The sequence below is a fragment of the Enhydra lutris genome, unplaced genomic scaffold (genome assembly GCF_002288905.1).
Source record: "Enhydra lutris kenyoni isolate GAN:26980312 unplaced genomic scaffold, ASM228890v2 scaffoldscaffold58, whole genome shotgun sequence".
Lineage (NCBI taxonomy): Eukaryota > Metazoa > Chordata > Mammalia > Carnivora > Mustelidae > Enhydra > Enhydra lutris.
In genome coordinates, this window is record NW_019154142.1 from 10229828 (window position 1) to 10243682 (window position 13855).

The window sequence follows — 13855 nt, forward strand, 5'->3', positions numbered from 1 at the left end:
AAGACAAGTAAGTTCTGAGGTTTAATGTACAGTAATACATGGTGACTAAAGTTAACAATACTGTATAGTATATTTGTATATACTGTATATATATTTGAATACAGTTGTATATATATTTGAATACAGTATATACTGTATACTATATTTGAAAGTTGTTAATTGTAAATCTTCAAAGCTCTCATCACAAGATAAAAACTGCAACTGTAAAGTGATGGGTGTTAACTAAACTTATTGTGGTAATCATTTCCCAATATATACATATATGAAATCATTATGTTGAACACATTATAGCTAATAAAACTGAGGGGGAAAATGTATAATTACACTCCTAGTTATGAAAAGACAAAATTATAGTGATATGGGTCAGTGGTAGCCAAGTGTTTTAGGTGGAGTAGGAGTAACTACAAAAAACAGAGGGGGGAAAAAGACAGAGGGTCAGGACATTGGGAGGCTCAGTTAAGAGTCTGACTCTTCATCTCAGCTCAGGTCTTGATCTCAGGGTTGTGAGTTCAAGCCCTATGCTGAGCTCCACACTAGGCATGGTGTGGAAAAAAGGGAAATTTGGGGGGTGAGAGAATGTTCTGAATCCAGATTATGATGGTAACTACATGAACACATGTGTGAAAATTCATAGAACTGTGCACCAAAAGAAAAAAGTCAATTTTACTATATCACAATTTAAAAAATAAAATAAGAACAACTCTCTAAGCAAACAAAATACCCAGAAATATATCAATGCTTACTTTAAAATAGAAATTAACAGGAATTCTAGCTTTCTAATACTTTAGCAAACCAAAGCAATTATTTAATATCATTATTTAAAAATTTTGTAGGCTATGAGTTTGAAAATATGTCTATAAGTAAGAAGTACTCAAAAACTGATGAGGACATGTCAAAAGGACACAGAAGGGGGGATGGGATAACTGGGTGATGGATATTAAGGAGGGCACGTGCTGTGATGAGCACTGGGTGTTATCCACAACTAATGAATCGTTGAACACTACATCAAAAATTAATGATGTACTATATGCTAACTGAACATACTAAAAAAAATTAAAATTTTAAAAATAAATAAATAAATGACATAGAAACCAGCTGGAAGGGTCTCTTAGTGACAGAATCTAAAAAAATTGAGCATTAAATATTGTAATTTATTGAAAGAAACAGAAACTCATGATCTGTATTGGGACAATAAATAAGTGAAAAAATGGAAAGTCTGATAAAGAATGGGATATTTACATAACCTCAAAGTGTCTCATCACGAATTGCTAATTAATTATGAAAAGAAAATGTAGCGGGAAAAATCAAAATCTTCTGCCATCTGATCGGATACAAGAGAAGAATGCAGCATCACTTCCATGACATTCTTGTCAAAGAGAACAATCTCAATCTAATCATAAGGAACTACTACACAAACTCAGGCTGTGATCTGGATTCATCCTGGTGTTTTTCCACTTGTCCCTCTAACCCTAATACCGCCTGTAAACTAAAAGTCAGATTGAAAGGATTTTGTTAGGTTCAAGATACACATTTTTGCATAATACTTCCAATTTAGGGACACCTGGGTGGCTCAGTGGGTTAAAGCCTCTGCCTTCGGTTCAGGTCATGATCCCAGGGTCCTGGGATCGAGCTCCTCATCGGGCTCTCTGCTCAGCAGGGAGCCTGCTTCCTCCTCTCTCTCTGCCTGCCTCTCTGCCTACCTGTGATCTTTCTCTATCAAATAAATAAATAAAATCTTTAAAAAAAAATACTTCCAATTTAAGGAAACATAAGTGTTGGAGAAACAAGTTTAAAGACACTAGCATGAATTCCAATTATGGCACATTCTATAAAACAGTTGGCCTAATCTCTTTAACAAGTTAGTGTCATAGAATTCCTTCCTAAAAAGGATGTGTGTGTGTGTGTGTGTAGGTGTGTGTGTGCACATGTACGCTTGTGTGTAGGGGAGGGGTGTTCTAAATTACAAGAGACTTAAGAGAGATAAAACTAGGGGTGCCTGGGTGGCTGAGTTGGTTGAACAATGGACTGTTGGTTTCCGCTCGGGTCATGATTTCGGGGTCGTTGAATCATGCCCCATGTCAGGCTTGGCAGGGAGTCTGTTTGAGATTCTCCCCTCCCACTGCCACTTCCCTCTCTAAAATAAATAAGTAAAATCTTTTTTAAAAAAGACATGTAACTAACTGAAAGCCATGTTCCTTAACTGCATTCTGATTTGAAAAAACAGCCAGAAAAGATAAGTTTTGGACAAATGGGGATTTTTTTTTTAAGACTTTATCTATTTATTTGAGACAGAGAGAGATCACAAGTAGGCAGAGAGGCGGCAGAGAGAGAGGGGGAAGTGGGCTCCCTGCTGAGCAGAGACCCCGATGCGGGGCCCAATCCCAGGACCTTGAGATCATGACCTGAGCCGAAGGCAGAGGCTTTAACCCACTAAGCCACCCAGGGGCCCAAATGAGGAATTTTAAAAATGGATCAGGTATTACATGTTACTTTAAAAAAAAAAAAAGATTTTATTTATTTGATAGAGAGAGACACAGTGAGAGAGGGAACACAAGCAGGGGGAGTGGGAGAGGGAGAAGCAGGCTTACCGCTGGGCAGGGAGTTCGATGTGGGGCTGGATCCCAGGATGCTGGGATTATGACCTGAGGCACCCAGGTACCACAGATATTAGATGCTATTAAGGAAGTACTATTTTGATGGATGATGAGGGATGATATTACACTGTTATGCACCTATAATATACTTTAAAACTTTAAAAAAATTCCCAAAATGTTTACAATTACTGCATTATAGATGTGGGTATATATGGGTGATGACCATACCACTTTTTCAACTTTTTTGTATTCTGAAATTTTTCATAATAAAAAGTAAAGTGGAGGGCAACTGGCTGGGTCAGTCAACAGAGCATGTGGCTCTTGATCTCAGGGTTCTGAGTTTGAGCCCCACATTGGGGGTAAAGTTTACATAAAAAAAGAAAAAATTAAATGGGGCACCTGGTTAGCTCAGTCAGTAGAACATGAGACTCTCAATCTCAGGGTCATGAATTCAAGGCCCACATTGTGCATAGAGCCCACTTAAAATGTTTAAAAACTAAGAAATTAAAAAGTAAAATGGAAGGAAATAGAAGCATCACACAAAATATTCAGAAAAAAAACAGTGTAGCAAAAATTAATCCAAGAGCTGTTCCTTTAAAAAAAAATAAAAAACTCAAGGAAAAATGTAACAAAAATAGATAATGGGAAGTAACTAGAAAATCTAGACTATTTTAAGATCTTTGAGGATATTTTACATAACTAAGAAAATAAACATGAAAATCTGGATCAAAGCACAATTTTATTCTCTTTATTAAGGCTTTCTCCAGAAGCAGACATAGTTAATAACCATAGAAGAAGGCAAGAAAGTTACAAAAGATCTCTGAAGTCTTTTGAGCATTTATGGGGGCAAATCAGTGCATTGGAGACTGTTCCAAACATCAGTTAACACTGCCCCTACTGCTCTCTCATTGTTTCAGTTTCTACACAGGGGTCTGTGCTTATTTGATTATTTTATTGCAGCCTTTGTCACTTTACAAAAAGGGTAGAATGCTAATCCTAGTGACAAAAACTATAAACATCTTGAACTATGCAGTTGGAAATCGTAAGATACCAAATTGTGTAAAAGCCTTCATCACAGTAAGACACACAACAAACACAAGCAGTTATTCACCCTCTGGTCACCACTAAATTCTACCCTCTCGTTCTTTCTAGCACCCCAACTGCAGCAATTCTAGAACCCCATCTGTACCCACCCACCATGAGCCTGCCACCTAGTTTATACTATATAATCCATCATTACAACTGCTCCCTTGCATACATTGTCAGTGCCTTCGCTTCTCTCCCTTTGTTATTCTCAACTAGGAAAGCCCCAACTCTAATTATATCCATCTCTGTGCCTATTCCACTGCTGTAGCCACAAAGTCACCAGTGGCTGGAGAAAGAACACAATCATACCAACTGACATTACTTTAAACTCATGTCCACTTATCTTCAGTGGGTTTTTGGTATAGCCTGGAATTCTACCTTTTCTCCATAATGTCTTCGCTCTTTTAATTTCTTATTTCAGATTTTTTAAAAAAGTACTTATGTGTTTATTGAGAGAGAGAGAGAGAGAGTTTGTGTGCACTTGATTTGGGGGAGAGGCAGAGGAAGAGAATCTTTAAGCAGACTCCCCACTGAGCGTGGAGCCTGACATGGGGCTTGATCTTACAACCCATGAGGTCATGACCTGAGCCGAAACCAAGAGTCAGACATTTAACCGACTGAGCCACCCAGGAGCCCCTTGATTTCCTATTTCATACATTCTCTCTTTTTAAATCTCCAAACCTCCTTTCCTAAGCAAAGAAAACACTCCAGCAACCGTCCTCCTCTTTCCTGCATGCTCAGTCTTCCCTTTCCACTGGACACATAAGCAGGTTATACATTCTTTGCCTCAGCTACTGCTTCATTTTTCTGCTCTCATTTAGAGGAAAACTCAAAAAATTGTCTATACTTGCTGTCTCCACTTCCTCTCTTTTCCTTCTGTTGAAAACAACCCACTTAGACTTTCATTCTCAACAGTCCACTGAATCTGAGCTTGTCAACTTCACTGGTGACTTCCTTGTTGCTAAATGCTCAAGTCTTGGTGGTCATCTTAATCATTTCACCATCAGCACCATTCTAACACTGGAGACCCCTTCCTTCTTGAAATACTTCTTTCCTTGACTTCTCAGACAAAATCCTCTTGATTTTCCTATTTCCCTTTTTCTAACATAATGCCCTTTACTATTCCTCCTACTTTTCCTGATCTCTAAGTGCTGGAGTGCCCTTGGGCTGAGTTGTCTTCTCTTTTCCATGTATACTCCCTTTGACGGTGATCTCATTCAATCTTAAGGCTGTAAATATCTTTCTGCTGATTACCGCCAAGTTTTTGTCTATAGCCCTGGAATTCCATACTCATGTATCCATTTGCCATATCTACTTTCCCATTTGGATATCTACTATAAATCTCCAGCTTATACATATCTGAGACCATACTTCTCATTTCCTGCTCCTTCCCTAATCTTCCCTGTCTTGGTAAATGATCCCTCCATCCTTCTGGTTGCTCAGGCCAAACAAACCTTGGAGTCATCCTGAATATTCACTTTCTCTCACGGTCCACATCTGATCCAACAGTAAATCCTGTTGTCTCTACTTTCACAATGTCAGGATTTTTGTTCCTCACCTCTACTGCTACCATCCCAATCTGAACCACCATTATCTCTTTTCTGCATTAATGAAACTGCCTCAGAATTGAGTTAAATTATAGGACATCCAGCTGGTGTTACGAAGGACTGCTTAGTGTGGGGGTAAAATCTCCACACATTTGGTGTCAGAAACCAAGTGCGTAAAAGTAAAGGAGATACACAAGAGAAGTACAATAGGGAAGAACAGGGTTTTTCACAGTGGGAAAGAAGAAAACAGAGTTCTTTCCTAAACAGAAAACTTCCATATCAATCACAGCAAATGAACACCTTGATAGAAACATGAGCAAAAGACAAAAAACATATATTTCATAGAAGAAAAAAATGAAAATTGACATAAAATTATATTTAACCTCTAATCAAAGGATGCAAAGGAAAAAAATGAGCTGTATCTCTTAACCTATTTGAGAGAGAGACAGAAAGTGTGTGCATGAGCAGGGGGAAACGCAAAGGGAAAGGGAAAGAGAGAATCTCCAGCAAAATCCCCACGAGCACACAGCCTAATAAGAGGCTCAATCCCTGACCCTGACCAAAGTCAAGAGTTGGATGCCCAATCAACTGAGTCACCCAAGTGCTCTGGAAAAGATTTTTTAAATGACATCATACAGGGTCACCTGGCTAGCTCAGCTGATAGAGCATGTGACTCTTGATCTCAGGGTTCAGAGTTCAAGCCCCATATTGGGCATGGAGACCACTTTAAAAAAAATTCGGGGGAGCGTGGGTGGCTCAGTCAGTTAAGCATTGGTCTTTGGCTCAGGTCATGATCTCAGGGTCCTGGGATTAAGCCCCACAGGCAGGCAGGCCAGGCTCTCTGCTCAGCAGGAAGTCTGCTTCTCCTTCTCCCTCTGTCTTTCTCCACTGCTCATGATTTTTCTCTCTCTCAAATAAATAAAATCTTAAAAAATAAAATAAATTGGAAAAAAAAAATTAAAAATGTATATTTAAGGGGAGCCTGGCTGGCTCAGTTGGTAGAGCACGTGACTCTTGATTTTGGGATTCTAAGTTCGAACCCTATATTGAATGCAGAGATTACTTAAAAAAATAATAAAAATCTTAAAAATAAAATAAAATGACATCATTCAATGAACAGTCTCATTTTTTAAGGGGTTGTATATTGGCCCTAATCATTTCTGGAGAATAGTTTGGAAATAGATAGCAAAAAATTTTAAATGCATTGTTTTTGATCTAAATTTTTCAATATTTATTCCAAGGATATAATCAGACAATTTTTCAAAAATGTACACATATGGATTCCACTCTGGTACTACTGATAATGTTAAAACATTCAAAATAGCCTAAATTTAACAAATTACTTTAACCTTGTTTAAATTCTGGTGCATTCAAAAAATAAATTCTGATATATTCACACAGTGGGAATTTATGCAGGTGCTAATGACCACTATGAAATGTTCCTTGATATACTGTTAAGTGAAAAAAAAATGCAAGTTTCAAAAATACTCCATATATATTATGATTCCCACCTTAGTTAGAATTCCAAGTGATTTTTTTCTTGATTTTTTATAATTTTATATTGTTCAAATTTTTTATGTACCAGTTATCTTTTAAAAACAGACAAAATAATAAAGGTATTTTCATTTTAAAAAACAGGTGATGGGGCACCTGGGTGGCTCAGTGGGTTAAAGCCTCTGCCTTCAGCTCATGATCTCAGGGTCCTGGGATCGAGCCCCGCATCAGGCTCTATGCTCAGCAGGAACCTGCTTCCCTCTCTCTCTGCCTGCCTCTCTGTCTACTTGTGATCTCTCTCTCTGTCAAATAAATAAATTAAATCTTTAAAATAAAATAAAATAAAGTAAAAAGCAGGTGAGGTGTTAGTAAGTCCAAGCACTGTCTGTTGAGAACCCTGACTCTTCATTTGTGATCTCAGAACAGTCTGGTGAAAATAGTGCAGAGTTCAAACTGTAAGATAGGCTATATTCTTTTTTTTTTTTTTAAGATTTTATTTATTTATTTGTAAGAGAGAGAAAGAGAGAGCACAAGCAGGAGGGTAGCAGGCAGAGGGAGAAGCAGGTTCCCCTCTGAGCAGGGAGCCTGGGTGCGGGACCAGGACCCTGGGATGATGACCTGAGCAGAAGGCAGCCACTTAATCAACTAAGCCACCCAGGCATCCTGATGGCCTATATTCCTGATAAAGTTTATTCCTCTATACAATGGTGGCATTTATTTATGTTGGCTAATTTATTTACTACTGGCTAAGTCCAATAACATAATAAAAAAGAAAAAAATTTTCAAAATTTTTTTCCAAATACAATAAACTCATAAACTAACAAAGTAAAATGATTACCTATCTCCCTTTGGTTTTCTTTTTTGTAGTGTCTTCCCTTTGGGTCTTCTCTCACTTCCTAAACAGGGGCTCCCACCAGGTCCAGTTACCCGTATTGATTCAAGGCCTTTGGAAGATTTTTTAAATGTGAATTCTACTGGTTCTCCTTCTTTTAGGCTTCTAAATCCTTCCATGAATAATTTGCTCTGTAAAGTACAGGGAAGGGAGAGAGAGAAAGAGAAATCATGATTATTAATACTTTATAAGTTTTCTCTATGACTTAAAAATTAATATAGCAAGATAGTCATTACTATCCATTATAAATCATAAAGTCTCTTTAAGCTCAGTAAAAGTTATACCGTTTGGCAATACTTACAAAAATTTTAATGTGCTCATTATTTGACCCAGCAATTCCACTCTGAGCACTCTCCTACAGACATACTCACACACAAAAGTTCAAAAACAGAAGAAGACCTACACCAAAATTCACTACAGTACTATTTCTTAAAAAAAAAATTACAACTACCCTCATGTCCATCAATGGGAAACCGATTACACAAATTACAGCAGAGCTATATTATGTAGTACTATTAAGCCATTAAAAGAAGATCTATATGTCTTGCCATTTAAGACATGGATGGACCTAGAGGGTATTATCCTAAGTGAAATGAGTCAAACAGAGAAAGAAAAAACTATATGATTTCAGTTTATATGGAATCTAAAAAACAAAACAAACAAAACAGAAATGGATCCACAAATACAGAAAACACACTGATGGTTGGGGCAAAATGGATGAAAGGTAGTGGGAGATACACACTTTCAGTTACGGAAAGAATAAATCACATGGTAAAAAGTCATAGGGAATATAGTCAGTAATAGTGTAACAGCACCATATGGTAACTATGGTAGCTACACTTGCGGTGAACACAGCATAATGTATAAACTTGTCCAGTCACTATGCTGTACATCTGAAGCTAATGTAACATTTTGGGTCAACTCTACTTCAATTAAAAAAAAAAAACACATAATTTTTAAAAAGATCTACATGTATTAATGTGAAAAAATAAACATGTAATATCATTGAGTAAAAATATATAGGGAAGGACAGCATATCTACCATAATTCCATCTATGCAAATAAGTTTTTAACAGATAAATGCTTATTTTTATAAAGATAGGGTTTCACACAACAGATAGCAAATCATAAACAGTCATTTTCTTCAGTCTTTTTTTGTTTTTGTTTTTGGAAAATGTGGAAGGTTGTTGGTATACATATTATTATAATTTCAAAGGAAACAGATTTTTTAATTTGAAAGATGGTTGATTTTTGTCGGGAAAAATGTTCCTGATTGCAAAAGTGTGACCTTGGTTACAAATATTAATTGGCTCTTTTGATCTAACTCTTTTCATCAAAGCCAATGTGTGAATTCAAAATATACTAAAAATAATCAAATCGTTAGTTTTATTTCTTAAGATACCTTTGTGTATTTTATGGGTCTAATTTGAAACATCATGTAGTTTTCAAAGACTTTTATGAATTTGGGGGTAAAAGGAAGCAAAACTAAATATGATGGAGCCCTTAGGTCAAGTCCATTTCTTTAAGTAAATAGCTATGCAGCTTCGAATGAGCCATTCCTTCTCTCTTCTGTTTATCCATAAATTTAAGGGATTTGAGTTTCCCCACGTGTGTTCTGTGGCACAATGGTTCTGAGAAAGACTCCATGAAAAAAGGATTTTGTGGTCAAATAAGTTTGTGAAATGGTCTATCTTGCATCTCCACAGTTGAGTCACATTAGCATATTAAAGTCTCTGAAATTCTATACCCCTCCCCTCCACCACCTAAATAAAAATCTTGTTTGACTGTGTTTATTTAACCCAGCAATTTCCTGACCAAACTGATCCCGGAGCCCTTTCTTTATGGCTGCGGTTGACAAGCACACTTAGCGAGATACTGGACCACAAAGTCTTTACTCCTCCCAAGTCCATGACTCTAAAGGCAGCTGAATAACAACATACAACCGAATAATTATATGGAACGAATAAAAACAACACTGCAAAATTTAAGATTAAAGGAGACTATTCACGGTGAAAGTGATATGACACATGAAAACAAGGTTTTTAACCAGTCATCCATGGAAGTCTGCAAATTGGCACCACCTTCTTTGCTGTCAGATGCTATGCAGAAGTCAGGAGGAAAGAATCACAATTGCCTATGCTCTTTAAAATTAAATATATATATATATACATATATATATATATATACATATACATACATAGTTCTTAAAGCTTTACTTAATATTTTCATATCTTATTTTTTCCTCCTAGGCTTTATCCTCACTAATTATAAATAGTCCTTTTGCTTTCCTTTCCCTTCTTACTCCCTACTCAAGAAAGTGCAGATTATCAAATCAGATGAAAGTGGAGCATACATGAGTCAGTTATAGTAATTAAGAAAATGAAGGGAAAACAGTTTTAATTAGAGCTATCGTAGGTTCATATGTTTTTTGCTGTAATAATTCTATCACTTATTTTCTCACAGTTCCTAGTATATGGGTGTTCTTTATTTTCTATTATTATAATTTTTGATAGGTTTCATTAATAAATTGAATTGCTTCTCCAAATTAAAGTTAAAATTCTACCTTATGGACCATTAAGTTCTGGCTTTTCTTCGTGGTATTCCTAAGGAATATTTTTTTAAAATCTATCTCATATTACTCCTTCCCCAAATTAGTACATAAGGCAATTCAGATTCATACTAATTGACAAGAATTATTGACAAGGAACAATAACATCCCTAAGAAATTATAATCCCTTTGCAAGAAACAGATAAGGATTCAGAGATTCTTGTATCTTTGTTACTATATCAAAATTGCTGTCACTTAGGTGGGAAAGATTTGTTGAAAGATAGGGAATTCTCTATTATTTCTTCACAATAAATCAACTTCTCCCCTTGACTCAAAAACTTTTATTAAATGTGCCTCCATTTTTCCAGTCACACTATTTCCGATCCTTAGTTATACCCAAACCATTCATTGAATCTTGTGAATTCTTACTTCACAATGTGTTATCATTGGCCCAAACCATTTTATTGGATTGCCACTGCCCTACTTCAGGCCCTAACTATCTCCTACCCAGATGAGAGTAATGGTTTCCTCATTGGTATTTCAACGTCGAGTCTCCTCCCTACTCCACAGCATCTTCCATATCCACACAGTCTCTCAGAATAAATCTTACCCTACTAGCCTCCTGTCTCAACATTCTACAATATCTCTCCTCGACTGTAGGTTGAGACGATTCATAATCTTATTTTTAGTATGCCTTCCAATTCTTTTCCCATTACTGTAAATCACAATTTCTCCATTAGTAAAGATGGCTGACGTGTACTTCCCTGGAAACACTTTATTTTCTCATCTCCGCACTCCAGCTTATGCTGGTAGAGACGCACACTCCTAGTCAGAACTGTCTGTCAAAATCTTACTCAATATTCCGGACACAGTTCAAATGATCCTTTGTGTAATCATCCTCAACAGCTGCAAGTTGTAAATTCTCTCCTCTTTCATTTAATTGATTCTTCTGTAGAGTTTTCACAATATACTGCTGTATATGAAGATACTTGTGGATGCCTTACTTTTTATTTGTTCTTTTGGCTTTATCTTCTCCTGAAGGCCAGGAATTTTGATATATATCTTAGTATTTCCCAAAGGGCTTATTTAGCAAAATGCCTGCAGATAGATATCATTCAGTATGAACTTAAAAGAAATCCAACTCCCCCTTGAAAAAAAAAAAAAAGGTGAACTGCACTTGAAGGAGTGAAGTGAATTGCTCATGCAAAGTCAAATTTTCCAGCTTCTACTTCTACTACATAAAATAAATTCTCCTATTTTCAATGTCAAGGAGACATTGTGTATGGTACATGTGGGATAAAATACTTACATACTTACAGGATTATAATATTTCATGGTAATAGCATTATTCTCTAACTCCATTCCTTGTTCTTCCTTCTTCTACCCGTATTCTCTAATCATCCTCATTGAGATGCCATACAATCCATCAAATTCTGCCCATGGTGAACAGATTTATGTAGAATTTTCAGAATTCTAGATTTTGAAATACAGATTTATGTTGATTTTTCCTTGACCTACACATAAGACCTTCATAAGGCAAGACTCTGGTGTTTGGGCTTATATCCCAACTGTGCCACTTGTTTGGACAAAACGAAAATTTATTCTCTATAGGAGAGAATCACAGTTATTGAAGGAATGAATGAACAAAGGAAAGAAGGAGCATTTAGAAAAAGTTGCTGACATGAACACTAAGATATCAGGCACTTACAATAAGGACAGGCCAATTTTGAATGTGTTCCTACTAATTCATCTGACACTTTTCATTCATGTTCTTCTTCCTCCGATCAAATAAGGTGACCTTTTCTCCCACTTCCCTTTATTCCAAATTTTTAAATTCACTGCGGCTCAATTTTATTTCAGAAGTAGAAAAATACTGGCTTTCAATTTCCTCGTTATATTCCCTTTCCTCTTCCCAATCATTTTAAAATGACTTGCAGAGAATGGCAGTAATATGGAGACAAACGAGAATGGTCCAAATGCTATACTTTATTTGTCAAGTACCTTTATCCAACCTTCCAGTTAGGAATAGGATCACTTATACTTACCTGGCAGGGGAGATACCATGATCAGGAATAGGATCACTTATTACTCTTGGCACATGCTATTTCTTTCCAACTAGACTGGGAAGGCCCTGAAGTGTTGCTACAGTTTTGTGTTTGGTTATCCTTAGAAGAAAGAGTATATTTTCTTCTCTGGGAAGCTTAAGCTGACTTCTAATTCAAGATGGTCTCATGTTATTCATTAAAAGCCACCAAACTGACAGTAAAATAATAAAAAGAAACAGACTCAGAAGAAGAGAAATAAGAGAGGAGCCATCAGGGTGTCTGGGTGGCTTCGTTGGTTAAGTGCCTGACTCTTGATTTTGGCTCAGGTCACGAATTCAAGTTGTGAGATCAAGCCCTGTGTCAGGCTCCACACTGACCGTGCAGTCTGCTTAGGATTCTCTCTTTCTCTCTCCCTCTGCTCCCACCTTAAAATGAAAAAAAAAAAAAAAAAAAAAAAAAGAGCCTCTCCCACTGCCCCCCTAAAAAAAGAGGGGTGCCATCAACAGAAAGCTAATGCAAGAAATTTCTGAAAGTTAGAGAGCTGACTGGGGTACCAGGCTGGCTCGGTCAGAAGAGCATGTGACTCTTGATCTTGGGGATGTGAATTTGAACCCCACATTGGGTATAGACATTACTTAAAAAAAGAGAGCTCGTTGATTAATTAAATTGAAGGAGCCATACCCTAGAAAAACCAATAAAACAGGCTACAGCAGAAGGAGAAACCAATATTCCTAAGATACCCCAGAGAGACTGTGTGGAGACTCAACATGTACAATGAAAAGCAAGAGTGAGAAGTGGGCTTGGAACCCAGGGGATTAACGGAAGGTTTGTAAGGGACTAGATGCTCATTTATCCTCTATCCCTATTCCTACCTTACATGTGCAAACAGCCAAACATTATCCCAAAACAAATATTGTAAGGCTGTTCTCTTAAGACACTGAAGGTAATATCTGGACAACTGGTGAAATAATGGATCCTACACACAAATCCTTATTTATTCTGGCAATTTAGAGTGTGTTAGAGAAGGGCTATCTCCCTACCCACTCAACCTTCAATCATTCCTATCTCTCATTCATACATCTGCAGGGCCAACTAAGAATCACAAAACATGCAGCTTAGTAAAAAAAGGTCAAGATAAATGAGGAAAGAAAGGAAATTTCATGCACCATCTAATCAGTATCTCCAGAGATATCCGAAACAATGTAACATAAAACAAAACAACCACAACCAGAGAATTAAAAAAGCACTCTCATAAAGTCAAAAATGATAGTTGAAATCAAGTGGGATGGAAGTAAAAGAGTAGAAAGTCACTCGGGACATAGAAAAAAGGACCCCCAAAAATGAAATATATGAGAAAATATTTCAGAAGTAAAGAGGACTAATCTAAAAGGAAGAGATAACAAAGAAGATGAAGGGGAGCCTGGGCGGCTCAGTCAGTTAAGCAGTTGCCTTCGGCTCAGGTCACGATCTCAGGGTCCTGGGACAGAATCCACTGGGAACCCATTGGGCTCCCTGCTCAATGGGGAGTCTGCTTCTCCCTCTCCCTCTGCCTGCTGCTCCCCCTGCTTGTGCTCTCTCTCTCCATGTCAAATAAATAAGTAAAATCTAAAAACAAACAGAAAACAAAGACGATGAAAGAAGAAAAATGA

At 37.0% G+C, this 13855-nt stretch overlaps 1 protein-coding gene across 1 annotated transcript in view; it reads right to left on the reverse strand.

Annotated features, from left to right (window-relative positions):
• The window catches only part of LOC111158327 (lin-28 homolog B), a 123800-nt gene that overhangs the window by 53493 nt on the left and 56452 nt on the right, over positions 1-13855 (reverse strand). The window contains exon 3 of the mRNA XM_022520303.1: positions 7560-7744. Coding sequence (XP_022376011.1) covers positions 7560-7744 — 185 coding nt within the window. The remainder of the gene's footprint in view (positions 1-7559; positions 7745-13855) is intronic.